Source organism: Oncorhynchus kisutch, linkage group LG3, assembly GCF_002021735.2.
Source record: "Oncorhynchus kisutch isolate 150728-3 linkage group LG3, Okis_V2, whole genome shotgun sequence".
Taxonomy (NCBI): domain Eukaryota; kingdom Metazoa; phylum Chordata; class Actinopteri; order Salmoniformes; family Salmonidae; genus Oncorhynchus; species Oncorhynchus kisutch.
In genome coordinates, this window is record NC_034176.2 from 46,833,566 (window position 1) to 46,859,226 (window position 25,661).

The window sequence follows — 25,661 nt, forward strand, 5'->3', positions numbered from 1 at the left end:
AATGCTAGAGGGGTGAACAGGCTGTGCTTGGATGGCAGAGGTCCTTGATGATCTTCTTGCCCTGCCTGTGACACCGGGTGTTATAGATGTCCTGGTGTCTGTGTGTGTGTGTGTGTTGCTCACCTTTTAGTTTTCTCATTAAATGCTTTCAATATTCCTATATGAATTTCGACAATTTATAATTGGTCTGAGGTTTTTAAGTCATTGAAAGTTATTGGAATTTTAACATATTGTCACATTTACATTGTGTAATTTACTGATGGTCCCTAATTAGCCCCAAAGGGATATCCTATGTCAAACCATATTTACCACAGGTATTACGATTGGGTCACGTGCAGCTGCACTTCGAATTGAAAATTACTTGTGTGCTGCTAGTGTGGGCATGAGGGCATAATTGAAATGAACCCAACATTAATTTCTGTTGTTTTGGACGAGACTGACTTTATGACCAAAATTATCCTATTTACACTTTGTAGTCAGTTTTGACAGATTAAATGTTTGATGCCACATAGGCTGTTTTCTAAATGAGAAGTTTAGGGGCATTTGCTCTTTTAAACGATCCACGTTTGTAAAACAGAAACTGTTCTCTAAGAGAGCTCTGAAGGTTTCATGTTTTACAAAATAAATAGATGAATGTTCTTGTTATGTAAATTGGGGAAATGCAAATGTTTAAGTAGAAGCTAAGCCTTTCTGGAATGTTTTTGGAGGTGGTTTGGCTAGAAAAGCACAGGCTAACGACCTGTTGTGTAATAGCATTGCTTTCTTTGAACAACTTCAAAGAAAGGAGTTTATAAAAAGACAAACATGGCACTGTTTCATGGCTTTTACTTCTCCTTCATTTTGTAAGCAATACTAGGTAGATACAGTAAATACCCCTGATGCATTTCTGTGATTTCCAGTCCATATACACACTATCACCATCACCACCTACCCCTATTCCTTCTCCTCCTTCTTTTCCACACCATCATCATCACCCTCATCACCATCCGACATGAGTCTGCATCAGAACAGGAGTCCTGGTTGTCATAGTAACCAGTCTCGGTCTCCTATGCTCACCTGTGAGGTAGATTGTAGTTATGTATGTGTCTTGTTACCTAACACTCTGATTGGAGCATTGTGAACAGACAGCCTTGAAGTTCAACATTCTCTCTCTCTGGGGATGTGGAGAGGGAGGGAGAAGAGAGAGAGACTCTGGTTGCCATAGCAAAGCTCTCCCAGAGACTCTGAGAAAGAGAGAGCTCAGAGGAGTTCTGTTGGCAGTCACAAAACCAGCACTTGGTCTGGTGAGATACATGGTGTGCAGGCTTTAGTTCCAGCCTAGCACTAATCTCCTTTGGCAGCCTTTTAACATAATAATGTTACATATCTAGCACATGTATTTATTTATTTAAACAAACCTTTATTTAACTAGGCAAGTCAGTTAAGAACAAATTCTTATTTTCAATGACGGCCTAGGAACAGTGGGTTAACTGCCTTGTTCAGGGGCAGAATGAGAGTTTTTTACCTTGTCTGCTCGGCGATTCAATTTTGCAAGCTTTCCGTTACTAGTCCAACGCTCTAACCACTAGGCTACCTGCCGCCCCAGTCGTGTATCCTAAGGTCAACAACAGATTGCCAGGACAACCCCACTTTCCCTTCTGATGACCCTCAGAGGTTAGAGGTCAGGGTTGGTCTAACGGGTTGGTATTGTGGTGTTAATTGTAATTAACCATTTCAAGCCATTTCCAGGGCCAAATTCCAAAACCAGTTCTCACATGATATGGGTGTAACAGTGCAGACTGTGAATGTAAATGGCGTCATTTGAAATATTAATTTGTTCTTAACTTACTTACCTAGTTAAATAAAGGGACAAAATGAATAAAAATAGGCCCGGTTACCCGGACACAGATTGAGCCTAGTTTAGTGCTGAAAAACCTGACAAATGGAGATTCTCAGTTGAAATAGCTTTTTAGTCCAAGACTAGGCATAGCCTGTGTCTGGGTAACCAGCCCATAGTGCTATAATGGCCTTTTACCTTGAACACCAGACAGCAGGTTAACCAAGGTACACAAATTGGCACACACATACACATATTTATAGTGCTGGCTATGATACAGGTAGTAAGTTCCCCAGTACAATGCTCCTCTCCTCTTCAGGTCAGGAAAAGTTGCCACCAGGTGACTACTCATCTCTATTTATCCTCCTCTTTCCTCCCTTCCTCTTGCCTCCCTGCCTCTCCTCTCTCTGTGTCTGAGACCTCTGTGTCTATGTGTCTCAGAATAGGTTTCACAATAAGTGTAAAGCAATAGCATGAAGATAAATTATTACCTGGGTTGATTGAATAGGGTCATATACACTTTTCTTTTTATTTATACAGGTGATCTCAATGAAATTGAAAATATGATTGTTCACTTACTGTTGAATGTTTGACCTCCATCTCTTGCTCTCCCTTGGTCTCTATCACCCTCTCTCCCTTTCTCTCCCCATCCTCTCTCTCCCCATCCATTTTCCTCCCCCTTACCCCTCTCAGGTGAAGTCTCTAACTCTGTTTGTGACCCACTACCCACCTCTGTGTGAGCTGGAGAAGGTGTATCCTCTGCATGTAGGCAACTTCCACATGGCCTTCCTCCTCAATGAACCAGACATCGCCACAGACGGTATGCTGGTGGTGTGTGTGTGTTTATGTGTGTACATGCTTGTGGGTCTTTCTATAAACAAGGGCACCCGTGAGGATTTCCTACACTTGACAACTTGTTACAGCTGTTATAAGTCATTGATAATAATCTGCCCAAAAAAATGTTGTTTAGTCCTTTCTCATGGTTGGTGTCTTGACGGATTTGTCTAGAATCGTGTGACATAAAACATACATTGTCTGTCCTTGCATTTATGGCAAGTTGTCATTATATTGTATATATATATATATATATATATTTTTTTTTTTACCTTTTATTTAACCAGGCAAGTCAGTTAAGAATATATTCTTATTTTCAATGACGGCCTGGGAACAGTGGGTTAACTGCCATAATAAATAAATTAGACATTGAACTTGAACCCTGTAAGAATCCTGGATCTAGCTGTCGGACAGTTGTTTTTGTATAAAGATCTCAGAAATGCAGTGTAACTACGTAACATTTTGTGAGAACGTGAAGACAGTTGTGCCTGGATCCACGTTGGCTCTAATATCCCTAGCGAATTGATGTTGATCATCTTGTTGTCTGCTTGATTTGGGCTCCCAGGTGGCACACTGGTCTAAGACACTGCATCTCAGTGCAAGAGGTATCACTGCAGTATCTGGTTCAAATCCAGGCTACATCACATCCGGCCTTGATTGGGAGTCCCATAGGGTGGCGCTCGATTGGCCCAGAGTCGTCTGGGTTTGCTCGGGATAGGCCGTCATTGTAAATAAGAATTTGTTCTTAACTGACTTGCCTAGTTAAATAAAATAAAAATGTCTCATTATGGGTAAGGTGTCTCATTAGATGTAACAGAAAGTATCAAGGTAATGATTTCATCTATTCATATGTTTTTGTGCCTTGGATTGAACACAGTCTACTGTGCGCAAAAACTATTGTGCAACACCCAAAGAGATTCTTATGAACTGATCTGTATAAGTATAACAAATTACATAGGGCTTATTCACAATATGATCTGGTATTGAAATAACATGACAAATACATTTTGGTTTACATGTTACACCTGCAATTTTAAACAATACAAGATACCTCTTGCACTGTAACCTACTTGAATATGGGGCTCAGAAATGTAAGTACTGGAATGAGCCTACCTTTAAAATCAGACATTTCCTCAATTTGTTGCTTGAAAAGCCCTTGTAATTATTGTTGCCAATTTATAAGTTTTCCTGCTCCCTTATAATTATCTGTGACTTTTTGTGAGAGCCAACTGGGCACAGACTTCAATTCAATGTCTATTCCACCTTGGTTCAATGTAGTTTCATTGAAATTATGTGGAAACAACGTGGATTCAGCCAGTGGGAGATGTGTCCACTTTCGTCATTTTCCCTCTGCTTCAATTGAAGGGTGTTGCTCTACTCTGTTACAGTGCGGTTATTATGTGGACGACAACATCTAATGTTGGCTTCAACTTGGCTTTCCATACAAATCCTTCCATTACAAAAGGAACCAGTTTTTTAAATTTATTTCTCATTATAAAAACATTAATTGTGACATTTAATGTTACCGCTATTCATGAACATAGTGTCACGCCCTGATCTGTTTCACCTGTCCTTGTGCTTGTCTCCACCCCTCTCCAGGGGTCGCCCATCTTCCCTATCATCTCCTGTGTATTTATACATGTTTTCTCTGTCTGTTTGTTGCCAGTTCATCTTGTTCATTCAAACTAACCAGCGTTTTTCCTGTCAGCTCCTATCATTTCCTAGCCTCTCTTTCCTCATCCTCCTGGTTCTTGACTTTGCATGTTCTGACCCTGTACCCGCCCGTCTGACCTCTCTGTCTGACCCTGAGCCTGCCTGCCATCCTGTACCTTTGCTCCACCTCTGGATAACTGAACTCTGCCTGTCCCTGACCCGGAGTCTGCCTGCCGTCCTGTACCTTTGCCTTACCCTGGATCTTTGACCCCCTGCCTGCCTTGACCTGTCTTGCCTGCCCCTGTTGCTACAATAAATATTGTTACTTCGACAGTCTGCATCTGGGTCTTACCTTGATTCCTGATAGTACGAACTGCCCATGACTGACCCAGCAGACTTGCACCAGCTCCGCTACGCCATCTCCTCCCAAGGAGCCACCATTGGTAGGCATAAGGAGTTGCTTCGCGGTATGACAGAGGGGTTCCAGGCCACGGCCGAGCGTCTTAACCTAGCATTGGACATTGTGCGGGAGCAAGTCCGTGGGTTGCCTAATAAGCAGCCAACCACAACGGTAACCTCCCAGCCCTTCTGTAACCCAGCTGGTAGCAACGCCATCACCCCGGTTTCCCGGGAACCCCGCTTACCCCGGAGCGCTATGATGGAGATTCCAGAACCTGCCAGGCCTTTCTCCCAGTGCTCCCTCCTTTTCGAGCTGCAGCCTTCTTCGTTCCCCTCAGACTGCTCAAATATTATTACGCTAATGTCCGGGAGGGCACTTGCCTGGTTCATGGCGGTGTGGGAGCAACAATACGCTATCTGCCTCAGTCTGGAGGTATTTGTGGAGGAGGTGAGAAAGGTGTTTGAGGCTTCGGGGTCCGGGAGAGAGGCTGGATGAGCTGGCAGCCCGAGAACTACCAACAGATCTCGACTCACTCATCGCTTTAACCATCCAGATCGATGGTCGGCTACGGGAACGTAGGAGGGAGAAGAGGTTTGATTGCGGTCCCAATCGCTCACTCAGGGATCCCACCTTGCAGCTAATAAACTCCGGAAGTCCCCGAAAGCATCCGTGCTTACCCGAGACCCTCCAAGAGCCTCCAGAGACTGCAGTTTCACCTTTTCCCGAGCCGAGGCAGCTCGGCAGGGCTAGGCTGCCTCCAGCCGAACGAATACGGAGACTTGAGACCCAGAGTTGTCTGTGTTGCGGTACTGCCGGTCATTTTGTGTCTACTTATCCCTTCAAGAGAGCTAGCTCATTCGTTGGAGTGAGTACACTGGTGGGTCTGAAAGATAATTGTTCTTCTCCCCTTACTCGCCCCACCCTGCTTGTGGGGCGACCAGTCCAATTCTCTCCAGGTACTCATCGACTCAGGGGCAGATGTGAGTCTCATGGACTTTAGTTACCCTAACGTCCAAGCTGGGCATCCCCACTCAACCCTTCTCCATTATAGAAACTGCTGCAAGAACTGTCAGCAAGGAGTAAACCGAATTTTACTGATATTCATTGCATGACTTCGAATTTCCAAACTAAGGCATTTATGACAAAAATAATTATCCTTTACAATTATGGAAATTATTGCATGAGTCAATGAGCACTGTTTCCACCCAGGATGAAACTGGGGAACTTTCGCGTACATGATAACCACTGTACTACAGAAACTGCTCCATTCTTGATACACAATGGAAACTGTTGAGCGTGAAAAAAACACCAGCGTTGCAGTTGTTTACACAAATTGGTGCACCTGGCACTTACTGCCATACCTTGTTCAAAGGCACTTGAACATTTTGTCTTGCTCATTCACCCTCTGAATGGCACACAAACACAATCCATTTCTCAATTGTCTCAAGGCTTAAAAAGTATTCTTTAACCTGTCTCCTCCCCTCATGTACACTGATTGAAGCGGATTTAACAAGTGACATCAATAAGGGATCAAAGCTTTCACCTGGTCAGTCTGTCATGGAATACTCAGCGTATGTACAGTTATGTAAATTGTACAATTGTATAACATTGAGGTCCTTACACATTTCAAATAAGTACTTGAAAAAGTCCCTGAAAGTCCTTGAATTTGACTTGCCAATGTCTGTATGAACCCTGCTTGAAGGATGTGTAGTCCTAGCCATATGTTATAGTATAGGTGGAATTATGGGCCAATTTGCATATATTCACTATTATTCCTCTAACTACACATAGAACTGCATACAACTCCTTTTTATTTTTGTTTCAAAACAATTAAACAATGTCACACATTGGCCCCATTATTTATAGAAATAACCTTGTGTAGAGTTTAACCAAGGCTGTGGGTTTATGAAGGTTTGGTTAGGACGGTTGACTTAAGTCCAGTAAGGCTAACCATAGCGAAGTTGTGTTTATACCTTTGTGTGTGCGTGTGTGTAGAAGTTGAGGTGCAGCCAGAGTTCATCACCTTCCTGTACCAGCTGACTGAGGGGGCGGCTGGGCAGAGCTATGGGCTAAATGTTGCCCGATTGGCTGAGATTCCAGAAGCTGTACTCCACATCGCCGCACGCAAAGCACAGGAGCTAAAGAACATCGTCGACGCCCGGAGGTACACATACAAAGACACCCACTGTCCCAAACAGTGGGAAACACTTTCGGCTGAGCAGTCCAATGACTGAGTATGAGAACACTTCTGCAAAACTTTTTAAATCAATCTTGACTAACGACATGCCACTGGCTTTGTCTATGTATGTAGATAACTCAACACTATACACATCAGCTACTACAGCGACTGAAATGACTGAAACACTTAACAAATTGCTGCAGTTAGTTTCAGAATGGGTGGCAAGGTATAAGGTCCTAAATATTTGAAAAACTAAAAGCATTGTATTTGGGACAAGTCATTCACTGTACCCTTAACCTCAACTAAATCTTGTAATAAATCATGTGAAAATTGAGCAAGTTGAGGTGACTAAACTGCTTGGAGTAACCCTGGATTGTAAACGGTCATGGTCAAAACATATTGATACAACAGTAGCTAAGATGGGGAGAAGTCTGTCCATAATAAAGTGTTGCTCTACCTTCTTAAACTTCTTGTGACTCTCAAACCCGGATCCGGGAGCGTAATCATCGCCTCAAACTAATTAGCATAACGCAGAGGACATAAATCTTCCTATTCATGAAAATCACAAATGAAATATGTTGAGACACAGTTTATCCTTTTGTTAATCACACTGTCATCTCAGATTTTCAAAATATGCTTTTCAGCCAACGCTAGACAAGCATTTGTATAAGTTTATCATGGCATAATGCTATGCTCTGCTAGCGGTAGGCAACATTTTCACGAAAATTTGAAAAGCAATCAAATTAAACCATTTACCTTTGAAGAACTTCGGATGTTTTCACTCAGGAGACTCCCAGTTAGATAGCAAATGTTCCTTTTTTCCAAAAATATTATTTTTGTAGGCGAAATAGCTCCCGTTTGTTCTTCATGTTTGGCTGAGAAATCGACCGGAAAATGCGGTCACTACAAATTAGCTCCATAATATAATATATATAATATAGACAGAAACATGGCAAACGTTGTTTAGAATCAATCCTCAAGGTGTTGTTCAACAAGTAGGTGTCTTACTTTTGGTCATGTAGTGTACATATCGGCAGTACCAAAACCAGTGATCTAATGATTGTCTTTTCGCAGCTAAATCTGCAGTCTGCAGTTAGGATGGTTGTATTCCCCATATACTGAATATGACAATATGACGTTGCAAGAATTTGTATAATAATTTAAATGGAAAAACTCAAAGTTTTGATATCCGGCGTCGTTTTGTGTATCAGGTCATAAACCATGTGCCATGGAATCGGTGTATCGAAAATCTCCCAACTATTTTGCAACCTGTGTGGCGCAGCTGTCCATTTTTTTGTTCCTTAAATCAAACTGGTATACTGTTTTATTCATAATTTATTAAAATCATTTATTCATAGCCAATTTTTGTCTTTAATGCAGGGCCGACAGACATGTTCCTTACCTTCTCCCCTTTCCATTTGCCTCGTCCATTTTTGTAGTAATGCTGCAATCAGTTGTAATCAGTTGTAATTTTGGATAGAGCAGGCATTTCCATATATATTTGTTAACTGCATGTGTGACGTAACTCGACCAGTCTTATTTATGATATAATTTACAAAGATTATTAAAGTGAAATTGCACCCAGCTCATTTTTTTATTTTTTATTTATTTAACTAGGCAAGTCAGTTAAGAACAAATTCTTATTTTCAATGACGTCCTAGGAACAGTGGGTTAACTGCCTTGTTCAGGGGCAGAACGACAGATTTTTACCTTGTCAGCTTGGGGATTCAATCTTGCAACCTTTCGGTTACTAGTCCAACGCTCTAACCACTAGGCTACCTGCCGCCCTTTTCTATGGCTTCTTTTAAAAATAGCTATATTTTGGAGATTATTTAATTTTTAAATAATCGAAAGTGAAAGGTTATAATCTGAATGATGGGAAGAAGTCCATTCTTGAACACGAGGTGAACTATTGTTACCAATCTGCTAGAGAACCAGTTCGGATTTAAGTATAGTTTTTGTATGATTTAAGCCTTTATTAAGTGTTCCAATATGCCGACAGAGATGGCCACCTCGCTTCGCGTTCCTAGGAAACTATGCAGTTTTTTGTTTTTTTACGTTTTATTTCTTACTTTAGGTCATTTCTTACTTTAGGTCATCTTACCCAGGTCATCTTAGGTTTCATTACATACAGTCGAGAAGAACTACTGAATATGAGATCAGCGTCAACTCACCATCAGTACGACCAAGAATATGATTTTCACGAAGCGGATCCTGTGTTCTGCCTTTCAACCAGGACAACGGAGTGGATCCTATCATCACACCATGTCTCGTTAGCCATAAGGCATACGCCCCCGCCCCTCTTCTTACCAGAAAGATGTTTGTTTCTGTCACCCCGAAAAAAAACGACTCCGTAAAAGAGGGAAACGAGGCGGTCTCCTGGTCAGACTTCGGAGACGGGCACATCGTGCACCACTCCCTAGCATTCTTTTCGCCAATGTCCAGTCTCTTGACAACAAGGTTGATGAAATCCGAGCAAGGGTAGCATTCCAGAGGGACATCAGAGACTGTAACATTCTTTGCTTCACGGAAACATGGCTCACTGGAGAGACGCTATCGGAGGCGGTGCAGCCAGCGGGTTTCTCCACGCATCGCGCTGACAGAAACAAACATCTTTCTGGTAAGAAGAGGGGTGGGGGCGTATGCCTTATGGCTAACGAGACATGGTGTGATGAAAGAAACATACAGGAACTCAAATCCTTCTGTTCACCTGATTTAGAATTCCTCACAATCAAATGTCGACCACATTATCTACCAAGAGAATTCTCTTCGATTATAATCACAGCCGTATATATCCCCCCCCCAAGCAGACACATCTATGGCTCTGAACGAACTTTATTTGACTCTTTGCAAACTGGAATCCATTTATCCGGAGGCTGCGCTGCATTCATTGTAGCTGGGGATTTTAATAAGGCTAATCTGAAAACAAGACTCCCTAAATTTTATCAGCATATCGATTGCGCAACCAGGGGTGGAAAAACCTTGGATCATTGTTACTCTAACTTCCGCGACGCATATAAGGCCCTGCCCCGCCCTCCTTTCGGAAAAGCTGACCACGACTCCATTTTGTTGATCCCTGCCTACAGACAGAAACTGAAAAAAAGAAGCTCCCACGCTGAGGTCTGTTCAACGCTGGTCTGACCAAGCTGATTCCACACTCCAAGACTGCTTCCATCACGTGGACTGGGAGATGTTTCGTATTGCGTCAGATAACAACATTGACGAATACGCTGATTCGGTGTGCGAGTTCATTAGAACGTGCGTTGAAGATGTCGTTCCCATAGCAACGATTAAAACATTCCCTAACCAGAAACCGTGGATTGATGGCAGCATTCGCGTGAAACTGGAAGCGCGAACCACTGCTTTTAATCAGGGCAAGGTGACTGGTAACATGACCGAATACAAACAGTGCAGCTATTCCCTCCGCAAGGCTATCAAACAAGCTAAGCGCCAGTACAGAGACAAAGTAGAATCTCAATTCAACGGCTCAGACACAAGAGGTATGTGGCAGGGTCTACAGTCAATCACGGACTACAAGAAGGAAACCAGCCCAGTCACGGACCAGGATGTCTTGCTCCCAGGCAGACTAAATAACTTTTTTGCCCGCTTTGAGGACAATACAGTGCCACTGACACGGCCTGCAACGAAAACATGCGGACTCTCCTTCACTGCAGCCGAGGTGAGTAAGACATTTAAACGTGTTAACCCTCGCAAGGCTGCAGGCCCAGAGGGCATCCCCAGCCGCGCCCTTAGAGCATGCGCAGACCAGCTGGCCGGTGTGCTTACGGACATATTCAATCGATCCCTATACCAGTCTGCTGTTCCCACATGCTTCAAGAGGGCCACCATTGTTCCTGTTCCCAAGAAAGCTAAGGTAACTGAGCTAAACGACTACCGCCCCGTAGCACTCACTTCCGTCATCATGAAGTGCTTTGAGAGACTAGTCAAGGACCATATCACCTCCACCCTACCTGACACCCTAGACCCACTCCAATTTGCTTACCGCCCAAATAGGTCCACAGACGATGCAATCTCAACCCCACTGCACACTGCCCTAACCCATCTGGACAAGAGGAATACCTATGTGAGAATGCTGTTCATCGACTACAGCTCGGCATTCAACACCATAGTACCCTCCAAGCTCGTCATCAAGCTCGAGACCCTGGGTCTCGACCCCGCCCTGTGCAACTGGGTACTGGACTTCCTGACGGGCCGCCCCCAGGTGGTGAGGGTAGGCAACAACATCTCCACCCCGCTGATCCTCAACACTGGGGCCCCACAAGGGTGCGTTCTGAGCCCTCTCCTGTACTCCCTGTTCACCCACGACTGCGTGGCCACGCACGCCTCCAACTCAATCATCAAGTTTGCGGACGACACAACAGTGGTAGGCTTGATTACCAACAACGACGAGACGGCCTACAGGAAGGAGGTGAGGGCCCTCGGAGTGTGGTGTCAGGAAAATAACCTCACACTCAACGTCAACAAAACTAAGGAGATGATTGTGGACTTCAGGAAACAGCAGAGGGAACACCCCCCTATCCACATCAATGGAACAGTAGTGGAGAGGGTAGCAAGTTTTAAGTTCCTCGGCATACACATCACAGACAAACTGAATTGGTCCACTCACACAGACAGCATCGTGAAGAAGGCGCAGCAGCGCCTCTTCAACCTCAGGAGGCTGAAGAAATTCGGCTTGTCACCAAAAGCACTCACAAACTTCTACAGATGCACAATCGAGAGCATCCTGGCGGGCTGCATCACCGCCTGGTACGGCAACTGCTCCGCCCACAACCGTAAGGCTCTCCAGAGGGTAGTGAGGTCTGCACAACGCATCACCGGGGGAAAACTACCTGCCCTCCAGGACACCTACACCACCCGATGTTACAGGAAGGCCATAAAGATCATCAAGGACAACAACCACCCGAGCCACTGCCTGTTCACCCCGCTATCATCCAGAAGGCGAGGTCAGTACAGGTGCATCAAAGCTGGGACCGAGAGACTGAAAAACAGCTTCTATCTCAAGGCCATCAGACTGTTAAACAGCCACCACTAACATTGAGTGGCTGCTGCCAACACACTGACACTAACACTGACTCAACTCCAGCCACTTTAATAATGGGAATTGATGGGAAATGATGTAAAATATATCACTAGCCACTTTAAACAATGCTACCTAATATAATGTTACATACCCTACATTATTCATCTCATATGCATACGTATATACTGTACTCTATATCATCTACTGCATCCTTATGTAATACATGTATCACTAGCCACTTTAACTATGCCACTTTGTTTACATACTCATCTATGTATATACTGTACTCGATACCATCTACTGTATCTTGCCTATGCTGCTCTGTACCATCACTCATTCATATATCTTTATGTACATATTCTTTATCCCCTTACACTGTGTATAAGACAGTAGTTTTGAAATTGTTATAGTTAGAATACTTGTTGGTTATTACTGCATTGTCGGAACTAGAAGCACAAGCATTTCGCTACACTCGCATTAACATCTGCTAACCATGTGTATGTGACAAATAAGATTTGATTTGATTTGATTAGTAATTGATCATTTCTTCCCCTCGAACTCATATTCATTATATAAATACGCCCGTTTAACTTTTATAATTTAAAAAACAAGTCATTAGGTGTAGGCGGGGCCATAAGCAAATAGGTCAACTGGGATATGACTAAATAATTAATCAGGGGGATTTTTCCACAAATAGACAGGTTGTCCTTTCCATAGTAACAAGATTTTATCTAATTTGGCTAACTTTCTATTAAAATGTATTGTAGCGAGATCATTTCTTTCTTTCGGGATATGAATAATGTATGTCCACTTCACCGTCTGACCATTTTATTGGTAAACAACACGATAATGGCAAACTTTTATTTTTAGCAATCCAATATAAAATATGGTGCATTTATCATAATTCGGTTATAATCCAGAGAGGTTAGAAATGTTATATAGATCCTCTGTGAGGCTGTGCAGGGATCCAAATAGCGGATTTAAAAGAAAACATGAATCATCAGCATACATTGACACCTTTGTTTTTAAGCCCTGGATTTCTAGCCCTTTGATATTTTTGTTGGATCTGATTTTAATAGCTAACTTTTCGATGGCCGTAATAAATAGAAATGTCTATCATGGACATCCTTGTTTTACTCTTCTTTACAATTGAATACTTTCTGATAAGTAGACATGATTTACTATTTTACACCTGGCGTTACTATATATAACTTTAACCCATTGTATAAGAGATTCTTCAAAATTCTAATGGTCCAGGCATTTAATTATATGCTCTATGCATTTTGCTAGGATTTTGGCATCACAACACTGTGTAAGGGGTCTCCAGTTTTTTAGGTGGACTGGATCTTTATACTGTATTTACCACCTGGGTCCTATTTCAGTAATAGTGAATTCAGACCTTCTTGCTGAGTATCAGATAGTCTACTGCTTTTATAGGATTGGTTAAAACAGAACTTTGAGTACATTGAAAAAATATTTGATATAACTCAACTGGTGTGCCACCCAGCCCTGAAGTTTTCATGACCTCGAAGGCTTTAATTGCATCTACAAGTTATTCCTCTGTAATTAGGCCTTCACATGAGTCTTTCTGTATAGCTGTTAATTTTACACTATTAAGAGAAAAAAAAGCCTTTACAATTAACTTTAGTTCATGGAGATGGAGGAGACTGAAATTAAAACATGAATCATGGATGACTCTGTCATTTATAGCAAGTTTCAGTAAATTATTTTTGGTCGCATTTCTATGTTGAAGATTTCTTTTTTAAATAGTGTATTTTTCAGTTTTTCGGCTTATTTTTATAATATATTACACTTGATCTTTCTTCAATAAGTTCCTCCATTTCTTTTTGTTTTTCCTCTAACTTATTCTGTGCCTCTATGGCACAGTTTTTATTACCATCTATCTATTTGATGGTCCGACCCCATTCTGTCACCAATCAACACTCTTTAAACATTTGCTGGCAACGAAAATTACATAAGGAATTAGTCAAGACGACTTGCTTGATTGAGCCTCCTCCATGTATATCTCACTAGGTCAGGATATTTAAGCCTCCATATACCCGCTAGTTCCAATATATCCATAATATTCGTAATTTCCTTAAGCGCTACCGTTCAAAAGTTTGGGGTCACTTAGAAATGTCCTTGTTTTTTAAAGAAAGCTCATTTTTTATCCATTAAAATAACATCAAATTGAAATACAGTGTAGACATTGTTAATGTTGTAAATGACTATTCTTTCAAGGACATTTCTAAGTGACCCCAAACTTTTGAACGGTAGTGTATATATTATTGAAGAAGCGTGGATCATCGTTATTTGAACCATGTAGATCAATGAGCCAGATCTGTGTATGGGTCCAGTAGCATATTTAAAAGGATCCACCTTCCTTGCTGATCTGTTTGAACAGTTTGCATATTCGGATCAAAATTATTGTTCATTAATATCATCACCCCTTTTGAGTTTCTTTGCCCATGGGAGAAATATATTTCGCCCCCAGTCATTTTTCCATACAACTTCTTCTAAAGGTGTAGAATGAGTTTCCTGTAAACAATATATATTATATTCCTTCTTAGGGGAAGGAAGCCAGGTAAAGACTGATCGTCTTTTATTATTATCTGCTAAACCATTACAATTATAACCAGCTATACTTATTTCACCACTTGCCATAATGAGATACAAGTTTAGATTATACATACCATAATATGTTTGTAAACTTACCATTAAGAAATACCATGGTAACTGAGTGTTCATATAGCTGTAGCATGATATTTTCACTGTTAAGCATAATGTGGGTGGGACAGTGAGGGTGCCGGAGGGTAGGGCTAATGTTATGTACATAATGTTGCTGCTACCGTCTCGTATGACCGAAAAGAGCTTCTGAACATCAGAACTTGGATTATTCACCTCAAATTGGACGAGGAATTCTTCGGACAACAGCATTTTGAACGCATTCACCTCTGTTTTACTGCATCTAGTTATTTAAAAATGTATATATAAAAAAACATTGCATATCTTAATATCATTTGCATAATAATATCAGCACTTCTACGAAGGATTGTCACCTGTAACAAGGGCTGGCAGTATGAATTCTACATTTTGTCAACAGATGTGGGATGCATAGACACACTCAACCCACCCCATCCAAACAAACACCTCTGCCCCTCTCCCCTTCCATCCATAGATCGACCTTTTGCACACACAAACACAAGCTAACATTTTCAACAGTTGTTCCATCCCGGGCCCCAACTCAAGGGAAGACTTGATGTGTGAATGTGTAAAACAGTTTGGCTATTTACAAATTGAGCAGGAATGGGAAGATTTAATTAACCAATCTAGTCCTAGCTTATAGAGCTCTCCCCCCCCCCAACACCCACACACGCTGGTCCACCGTTATGACCAATCTTCTCAAGAACCTCTGTGCAGTTAGACCATTTTGATTATTCTGTGCCACCATGGCCACAATAAAATGCCCTCTCTCTGATTGTCCGAGTGTGACTCCCTCCCCATGGGTTACTGCAGCCAGTGTAGCCAGCAATGCCAGTACCTGCGGGTACTCCACTCTCATTAGCAGCTTTGAGAAAATCCTAGTATATTATGCTCACCCGTTCGGGGGCTTAGACTTTTGGGCCTACGCTACCAGGCAGGCTCAGACTCTTGATGGGGTGGTGCTGCATCAGTGAGTCTCTGACTGCGTTCAACTTTCTGTCATGGCTGCATAGCCTACTTGCAGTAGGAAACCATGTGTTTGGTGTATTTGATACCATTCCACAAATTCCGCTCCCGCCTTCACCACGAGCCCATACTCCCCAATGAAGGTACCACCAACATCCTGTGCTGCATACTGTGCCTTTTTTATGTCCTCTTGTTTATAGTGTTTTTATTTCTACCTTGTTGATTACTGCCTACTTTTTGGCTTGGGGTACTTTGTGTACCAGTTCCTTGTAATTGGGGATTTATTATTTCATGAATTATCCTATCTTTTATCTATTTATAAATACTATACATAAAAAATATAATACCAATTATTTTACAACATTCCCTAACTTGAATAGTATAGTGTATTTATAGTTAAAGTATTAATTGTTGTATTTTATTATTTCTGTGAAAAATATATATAAAATAATTAACTCCAGAGCACCAAATTTTCGCGCTTTGATATTGTCTGTATATCAAATAAGGCATTCTCTTATCTTGTTCTCTATTTTAAGTTCAATAACATTGACAGTTTAGTTTCAGCTTTTTCGTTTATTTTTCTCATTTGAAAGGCTCGCCTTCCATCTTTTTACGGACATGACCAAGCACGCCTAATTTATCATTTATAGATTTTAGCAGTTTGGTTTCCACGCTTAGCGTACAAGGTGGTGAAAAAGGTCATCCGTGTCAGTCAAAGAGTCTCTTCCTTTTCCTTTAGAGTTTGGTTTTCTATTGTTTCTGTGTTTACTCTCTGCTATGTTTTGGTGTTGACTGTGTTGGTTGTCTTTGTCTATACAATTCTCTAGCCTTACAAGCTGTTTTGAGTTATCCAGTGTGGATGTTGTTGCACACGAGTGAGCAGATCAGCATAGAAGTACTATTATTTAGTCAGTTTTAGGGACATTAATTTATATGCTTTTTCACGAGGCATTCTGAACCGCCATGCTACCTTCTTATTGAGTCATTGTTAGTTTTACACTTAAGACATGCCGTTGTGCTGTAGAATTTGTGAATGTTGTCTCTTGATTTAAAAAAAATAATACTCAGCAATCTACACACAATACTCCATAATGACAAAGCGAAAACAGGTTTTTAGAAAAAAATAAAAAAAGTATTACAAATTTAAAAAACATACCTTATGTACCTTCAAGGGCTTTTCTACATTGTAGACATCAAAACTCTGAAATAACACATGCAATTATGTAGTAACCAAAAAAGTGTTAAACTAACTAGAAAATCATATAATATAAAATAATGGAATGGGACTTCTACGCATATCTTGTCAGCTATATGAACACACCTACAGACTATGGCATTGCCCATTGCCAGATAACATACAGTAGTCCAACTCATATTCTGTTCTTCTGAAATACATTTTGTAATTAACGCATTTGTATCTTTATCTTTTTTAAATTAAACTGATTTGGTGAGGGCTGCAAGATGTTTACCAGGTTTATTTGCCATTAAGTACTAGGCTTTATTTGAGATGAACCTGTATTTGTTGGCTCACTTCAAAATTGTATTTTTTTCTTTACCAAATAAAGATTTTGTGCTTTTTCTAAAATAGTGATTTATTTTTCTTTAATTTTAATTTCTAACTCAGATTTAACTATTGCGGAATATGAAATTATCATTCCCCTAATTAGATCAAGTTATTTTGCAGGGTGTGCGTGTGTCAGGCAACCCGCAGGCCAGGGCGTACAGAGCTAGTTTAGTCAGTCTCCCATAGGAATTACCTGTTAGCATAGGCACATACACACACACACCATGTAATCCCTTCCATATGAAATGTGTGTCTCGTGCCAGACAGTCAGAGCCCGTGGGGTGCAGTAGAGTACTGGCTTGCCACTCATTCCTCTACCATCAAGGCTCAGTTCACCCCTGGGGACCGGTGTCTTATTTCTCAAAGATTCAGATTGGTTTTTGCATGTTCCACCATCCTGACATCAGCCCATTCCTTTAAAGGATCTAGTAACATTTCCACCTGCAACTTTCGCCAAATGTCAATTGCATACCAGTAGTAGCAAAGGAATATATATCCATGAGTGTAAAACATACTTTTCAGAACGTAGCATTTTATATGTGACTATCTGGTCCGGCTGCACTCTGATTCTACCATATTGCGGACACTTATCAGTCCTTTCAGATCTACATGAATGGCGGGGGGGCTTGATATTGGGCAAAATTTCAGAACACACTGAATGGATTTACTTCAAGACTGAAACATTTGTACTAGAATAATTCCATATAATTCTCTGTTGGCCTCCAATTATATTGGATCGAATTAAAACCACTTTTCTATTGTGTTCCCCCTACCTCTAACCCACTTCTTTCACTCTCTCGTTCTCTCTCTCTCTCTCTTTCTTTCCCTGTGATCTCTCTCGTTCTCTCTCTCTCTTTCCCTCTCTGATCTCTCTCTTTCCCTCTCTGATCTCTCTCTCTCTCTCTTTCCCTCTGATCTCTCTCTCTCTCTCTTTCCCTCTCTGATCTCTCTCTCTCTCTTTCCCTCTCTGATCTCTCTCTCTCTCTTTGCCTCTCTGATCTCTCTCGTTCTCTCTCTCTCTCTCTGATCTCTCTCTGTCTCTCTAGAAAGAGCAAGAGGTTATTTGCTGAACTGTGGAGCATCGACGACAGAAAGGCTCTTTTGGACTGGGTGCAGCTAAACTCCTGATCACACACACTCAGAAATCCCTGGCCATTGTGACTCTAAGCCTGGTTTGTCCTCTTGTGTTCTCCATAAAGTCTCTCTAGCCCTGACTCAGGAAGGACTAAAGCCCTGAGGGAACAGGAGGAACAGCATTAATCTCTGTATCTATAGAAAATGGACACACACACCATTAAATGCCAAAGCACATGCAAGTGCGCGGCGGATTAGCGGGGCCAGTGATGCGAGACCTATCTCTAAACCCAGTAATTTTTTTAATTGAACCTTTATTAAACTAGGCAAGTCAGTTAAGAACACATTCTTATTTGCAATGACGGCCTACACAGGCCAAACCCGGGTGACGCTGAGCCAATTGTGCGCCGCCCTATGGGACTCCCAATCACGGCCGGTTATGACACAGCCTGGATTTGAACCAGAGTGTCTGTAGTTTTTCTTTGGTACCAGGTAGTTTAATTGTATTAAAGTAAGTAAATACCTAAAGCTACCCAGTTACCATTGTTGGTCAATACCAGCTGAAACAGCAAGTTTATCTATGGTTAGGGAAACTCATAGCGTTAATGGCATGGCTGCACGCTTGCTGTGAATCCAGTATGAGACCGCGCAGAGAAGCAGGGGATAGCGTTATTTTGACAAGCATAGGCGAGAGACGTGTTTTGATAATGCAACCTATGGTTTACAGAATGAAGTCAGGAATTTGCATTTGAGACAGGATTTTGGATTTTGGTTTCAGTGTGATTGGGACTGGATAGGAAAATAGCCTAGGCTCTAGGACAGGAGAAGATAGTTTTCCCTCATGCCTCTCTGAATTGTTCAGACTTCATGTCTGTGATAGAGAGGCCTATGTAGTGAATTTTGCATAGGCCTAGCAAATTTGAGACTGTCTGAAGAGACACAATGACAGCCCAAAGAGGCACATGTTATTTTCTAGGTTACTGTAGGGGTTTCCTGTAGGGTTTATTAACTGCATTCAAGTCCCGTGTGCAGTTCAGCAGTGTGCTTTGAATTCATGGCGACTTTGTGTGAAGTAAATGCGCTAGGCTAAAGGCAACCTGTTTGGATAATGTGCTATTTTATTTTATGCTAATCTGATGCTGCGTATGTTGTGTATTTTGTGGAAATGCATTAGTGCCAACATTGGGTAATATTTTTGTAATTTCCCAGGTCTTGTCATTTACATTTTTTGGTTGAAATGTGAATAGCGTCCCCGGGACAGTCCCAGGCTCCTGGTTACCCATGTTAATCCCTAATTCAGATTTAGTCTGGCTACCAGTCTGTTTAGCTATCATTCCACTCCTTGCCACTCCTGTCATTTGGCAAGTGACAGGAGTGGAATGTTATCTAAAATGACTGTTACCTAGCCTAATTCAGGCTGTGTGGGTAGAAGGAATTCAGGCTTGTACAATTCAATAAAAAAACAACTTTATTCAGACTGTTGAATCTTTGTGTTCATTTCTCTAGTGTGAAACTCACTCTCTAATGAAATACTTATCTTCCATTTTTAATGTCTGATTTAGTTTCAGTGATACCATTTGGGTAACGCTTTACTTGACACCTAGTGTCATAACAGCAGACATAATATGGTCATAACACTGTTATGACCCATATTTACGCCTGTTGTGACATTGTGTTATTTTATGGCTGGTTATGACACCTAAATTAGTTTCAAAACCCACATTTTATTTCAAGTCATGTTTTTTCATAATATTTTAAATAACAAGAAGCATTATGACCATCGTGTTACTTTACTTAGACTAAGAAAATAAACTTTATGAAACTGTCAAAAAGCGTTATGACCATCATAACCATATAAACCAGAAAGGCCTATCAAATCAAATTTTATTTGTCACATGCACCGAATACAACCTTACAGTGAAATACTTACTTACAAGCCCTTAACCAACAATGTAGTTTTAAGAAAATACCTTTAAAAAAATTAAGAAATAAAAGTAACAAATAATTCAAGTGCAGCAGTAAAATAACAAAAGGCGGCTATATACAGGGGGTACCGCTACAGAGTCAATGTGTGGGTCACTGGTGTCAAGGTAATATGTACATGTAGATATAGTTATTAAAGTAACCATGTATAGATATTAACTGAGAGTAGCAGCAGCATAGAGGAGGGCAGGGGGGGGCAATCCAAATAGTCTGGGTAACCATTTAATTAGATGTTCAGTAGTCTTATTACTTGGGGGTAGAAGCTGTTTAGAAGCCTCTTGGACCTAGACTTGGCACTCAGGTATTGCTTCCCGTGCGGTAGCAGAGTGGCTGGAGTCTTTGACAATTTTTAGGGCCTTCCTCTGACACCGCCTGGTATAGAGGTCCTGGATGGCAGGAAGCTTGGCCCCGGTGATGTACTGGGCCGTACGGACCTTGCTGTCTGAAGCCAAGCAGTTGCCATACCAGGCAGTGATGCAACCCGTCAGGATGCTCTCGATGGTGCAGCTGTAAAACCTTTGGCATGGGCTCTGAGGACCCATGCCAAATATTTTCAGTCTCCTGAGGGGGAATAGGTTTTGTTGTGCCCTCTAAACGACTGTCTTGGTATGCTTGGACCATGTTAGTTTGTTGGTAAATTTGAAGCTCTCAACCTGCTCTACTACAGCCCCGTAGATGAGAATGGGGGCGTGCTCGGTTCTCCTTTTCCTGTAGTCCACAATCAACTCCTTTGTCTTGATCACATTGAGGGAGGGGTTGGTGTCCTTGCACCAAACGGTCAGGTCTCTGACCTCCCTATCGTCTCATTGTTGTCGGAGATCAGGCCTACCACTGTTGTGTCATCTGCAAACTTAATGATGGTGTTGGAGTCGTGCCTGGCCTTGCAGTCATGAGTGAACAGGGAGTACAGGAGGGGACTGTGAACGCACCCCTGAGGGGCCCCCATGTGGGGGATGTGTTGTTACCATCTGGGGGCGTCCCGTCAGGAAGTCCAGGATCCAGTTGCAGAGGGAGGTGTTTAGTCCCAGGGTCCTAATGATGAGCTTTGAGGGCACTATGGTGTTGAATGCTGAGCTGTAGTCAGTGAATAGCATTCTCATGTAGGTGTTCCTTTTGTCCAGTTGTGAAAGGGCAATGTGGAGTGCAATAGAGATTGCATAATCTGTGGATCTGTTGGGGCGGTATGCACATTGGAGTGGGTTTCTGGGATAATGGTGTTGATGTGAGCCATGACCAGCCTTTCAAAGCACCTCATGGCTACAGACGTGAGTGCTATGGGTTGGTAGTCATTTAGGCAGGTTACCTTAGTGTTCTTGGGCACAGGGACTATGGTGGTCTGCTTGAAACATGTGTATATTACAGACTCGGACCGGGAGAGGTTGAAAATGTCAGTGAAGACACTTGCCAGTTGGTCAGCGCATGATCGGAGTACACGTCCTGGTAATCTGTCTGGCCCCGCATCCTTGTGAATGTTGACCTGTTTAAAGGTCTTACTCAAATCGACTGCGGAGAGCGTGATCACACAGTCGTCCGGAACAGCTGATGCTCTCATGCATATTTCAGTGTTACTTGCCTCGAAGCGAGCATAGAAGTAATTTAGCTCATCTTTTAGGCTTGTGTCACTGAGCAGCTCTCGGCTGTGCTTCCCTTTGTAGTCTGTAATAGTTTGCAAGCCCTGCCACATCTGACGAGCGTCGGAGCCGGTGTAATACGATTCAATCTTAGTCCTGTATTGATGCTTTGCCTGTTTGATGGTTCGTCGGATGGCATAGCGGGATTTCTTATAATCTTCCGGGTTAGAGTCCCGCTCCTTGAAAGCGGCAGCTCTACCCTTTAGCTCAGTGCGAATGTTGCCTGTAATCCATGGTTTCTGGTTGGGGTATGTACGTACAGTCACTGTGGGGATGATGTCATCGATGCACTTATTGATGAAGCCAGTGACTGATGTTGTGACTTCCAATGCCATCGGAAATCTGTGCTAGCAAAACAGTCCTGTAGTTTAGCATCTACTTCATCTGACCACTTTTTTATTGACCGAGTCACTGGTCCTTCCTGCTTTAATTTTAGCTTGTAAGCAGGAATCAGGAGGATAGAATTATGGTCAGATTTGCCAAATGGAGGCCGAGGGACAGCTGTGTACACGTCTCTGTGTGTGTGGAGTAAAGGCGGTCTAGAGTTTTTTTCCACCTCTGGTTGCACATTTAACATGCTGATAGAAGTTCAGTAAAACAGATTTAAGTTTCCCTGCATTAACGTCCCCCGGCCACTAGGAGCGGTGCCTCTGGAAGAACATTTTCCTGTTTGCTTATGGCGGTGTACAGCTCATTGAGTGCGGTCTCAGTGCCAGCATTGGTCTGTGGTGTTATGTAGACAGCTACGAAAAATACAGATAAACTGTCTAGGTAGATAGTGTGGTCTACAGCTTTTCATAAAGATACTCTACCTAAGGCGAGCAAAATCTCGAGGCTTCCTTAGATATCGTTTACCAGCTGTTGTTTACAAATATACATAGGCCACCACCCCGTCTTACCAAAGTCTGTTCTCATATCCTGCCTTTAGAGTGTATATGTTGTTAATGTCGTCGTTCAGCCACGACTCAGTGAAACATACTTTTTGTCCTGTTGGTAGAATATACGTGCTCTTAGTTCGTCCCAATTATTTTCCAGCTATTGAAAGTTGGCTAACAGTACGGATGGCAAAGGCAGATTAGCCACTCGTCGCCTGATCCTCACAAGGCTCCCTGATCTCCTTCCGTGAAATCTCAGTTTCTTTCTCCTGTGAATGACGGGGATGAGGGCCTGTTCGAGTGTTTGGAGTATATCCTTCCCGTCTGACTCATTATAGAGAAATTCTTCGTACAGTTCAAGTTGAGTAATCGCTGAGACGGTAGCAGCAACATTATGTACAAAATAAGTTACAAACAAAATAGTACGGTTGGTTAAGGGACAATAAAACCGCAGCCATCTCTCATCAAAAAGCGGTTGTCTTGTCCCGTTTGTGAATCTGCTCCTGCGTTCATCCCAGTCACCAGAAACCGAGAATTGGGTTAGGTGCATGTCTGACATCAATGTGTGCACAATTACAATGATAATTTAATATGGGTAATTTCATTGTTTTTTATATAACATAAACATAAGTTAAACATAAGTTATGACCTACTACATGAGTGTAAAAACCCACAAAACCTACCACGGGAGTTATTTTATGGCTGGTTATGACTCATTAATTGTGCACACATAAAAAGTCATTAAATAATGCAATATATGTGACAACAGGTCTAAATATGTTATGACGCCTGGCATCAAGTAAAGTGTTACCAAAGTTGACAGCAAATATGAAATGCAGCATGTGTGGTAGGTGTGGTAGGACTATGATATCATGCGATTGACAATTTTTTACTGAACTAGAGAATTCATGTAAGCCATGCAACGTTAGGCCTAGGAGAGAGAGGTGATGAGTCATCAGTCAAAAAGCGGTTGTCTCACACACTCCGCCTTTCATTCCATCAACTCGACCGCCTAAACTGCGGTGCACCAGTGCCCAACAAGCTGAGAGCATCAACATTACATACACACTCTAGCCGACTACATTCCAAAAAATGCTGGGTTGTTTGGATGACCCAACTGTTGGTTTGCAGGTATTGGGTAACTTGCGTTGTTTTCTTTAAACGGAGGAAGGTTGGGTTGTTGATGCTGGGTTATTGAGATATGACCCAGTGGGTCAGATCAGAAGACTGGAGGTGTGGTTTAGTAGGGGCGTGGCTTTCAGAAAATAATTTTTGGACACCTGTAAGAGTAAATGTCATGCCGGTTCATCTGTTCTGTTGTATTATCACGTTAAGGTTCAACACTGATACTTTTGTAGCTTTACACAAGTGTATGTGTCCCTTAAGAGCATATGCATATCCCAATGTTGGGATAGTTTCCACTTTTTTTGCAATATGTAAAAAATTATAATTTTATAGTACAATATGTAATGTGTAAAAACTATTCAAGGAAAATGTATGTGTACAAACTTAACCATGATGAACATGAAATTACATTTACTCTCACGGTTGGCCAAAATAACTATCTGAAAGCCACGCCCCTAATATGCCAAGCCTCCTGAAAATAGCCTGTAGATGGGTTGGTTGTTTAGCCACAAAACCGACGAGTGCGCAACTATGGGGCAAAACAGAAGGGGTTGGCTTAGATTGTTGATAACATGTAAACTATATTAAGCCTCAAATGTTTATTAAAAATATAAACATATTTTCACAATGAGCACTTGTCTCTCAAATACATAGTACAGTTGTTTGTTAGCTAGCTAGTTAGCGAATTTATATTAGCATAGACGTGATATTAGTCAAAACACACACACAAAAAACATGGTATCAAGAACAAGATAAAAAATGTAGCTGCAAGCAGCAATGCCAGGGTTCAAGCTGTGGGTTCACTTTGCCACCATTAGGACAAATTGGAAACATTTCCCTATTTATGCTTTCTGTACTCTTTACCATGCTTGCCAAATATCAATATTCAAAATCAAACAGATGATTTTACTGTATTTTGGATTTTTTTTATAATGGTGATTAATTTCAAACGTATTCTTCTCCAGAATCGCTGGACCGATAGGCACTAAATTTGGTACGGTATGTAGCATCTATGGACGCACGTCTTTCAACGCAACATTTTCCAATAGTCTAGCAAAAACAACATGACCGCTATAAGCCAATGAGCCATCATTCAAGTTTTTTCCTCTCCAACAGCACCACCATGTGGCCAAATGTGGCTCTACAGGTTAGATTTGTCACTCATCTCCCTGAGCGTGTGTGCCATTACTCTGAGTCAAACCGATCAAGTGATATAAGATGTGCCTTTATAGCGCCACCATGTGGTCGATCTGCATGTGCTTGCATATGTTGTCTTGACAGCGTTTGGAACACACATTTTTTTCCAATACTAATATCTGAGTCTGATTTATATGCATTTATGTGCCAGGTCATGCCCATCTGAATATTTATTGTTGGTTTAGGTACTAGTCTGGAAAATGTTGCATTGAGTAACATTGGTCCATAGATGCTACATATCAAGTTTCGTGCAGATCGGTCATTCGATGCCAGAGGAGTAGCTCTTTTTCTCTTTTTTTTTTATTTCTTACTAAATTCAGAATGGTGGAAAATCTATATTGGAAGACACTATGGGTTCTTGAGGCAAATCAAATTTTATTTGTCACATACACATGGATAGCAGATGTTAATGCGAGTGTAACGAAAGGCTTGTGCGTCTAGTTCCAACAGTGCAGTAATATCTAACAAATAATCAAACAATTCCCCAACAACTACCTAATACACACAAATCTAAAGGGATGAATGAGAATATGTAAGTATATGGATGAGCGATGACCGAGCGGCATAGGAAAAGTGCAATAAATGGTATAAAATACAGTATATACATGTGATATGAGTAA

The 25,661-nt window shown here is 41.7% G+C and overlaps 1 protein-coding gene across 1 annotated transcript in view; it reads left to right on the forward strand.

Annotated features, from left to right (window-relative positions):
- The window catches only part of msh3 (mutS homolog 3 (E. coli)), a 137,977-nt gene extending 118,270 nt beyond the window's left edge, over positions 1-19,707 (forward strand). The window contains exons 22-24 of the mRNA XM_020475974.2: positions 2,510-2,636; positions 6,699-6,867; positions 18,203-19,707. Coding sequence (XP_020331563.1) covers positions 2,510-2,636; positions 6,699-6,867; positions 18,203-18,284 — 378 coding nt within the window. The 3' untranslated portion in view covers positions 18,285-19,707. The remainder of the gene's footprint in view (positions 1-2,509; positions 2,637-6,698; positions 6,868-18,202) is intronic.
- Positions 19,708-25,661: the final 5,954 nt, after the last annotated feature.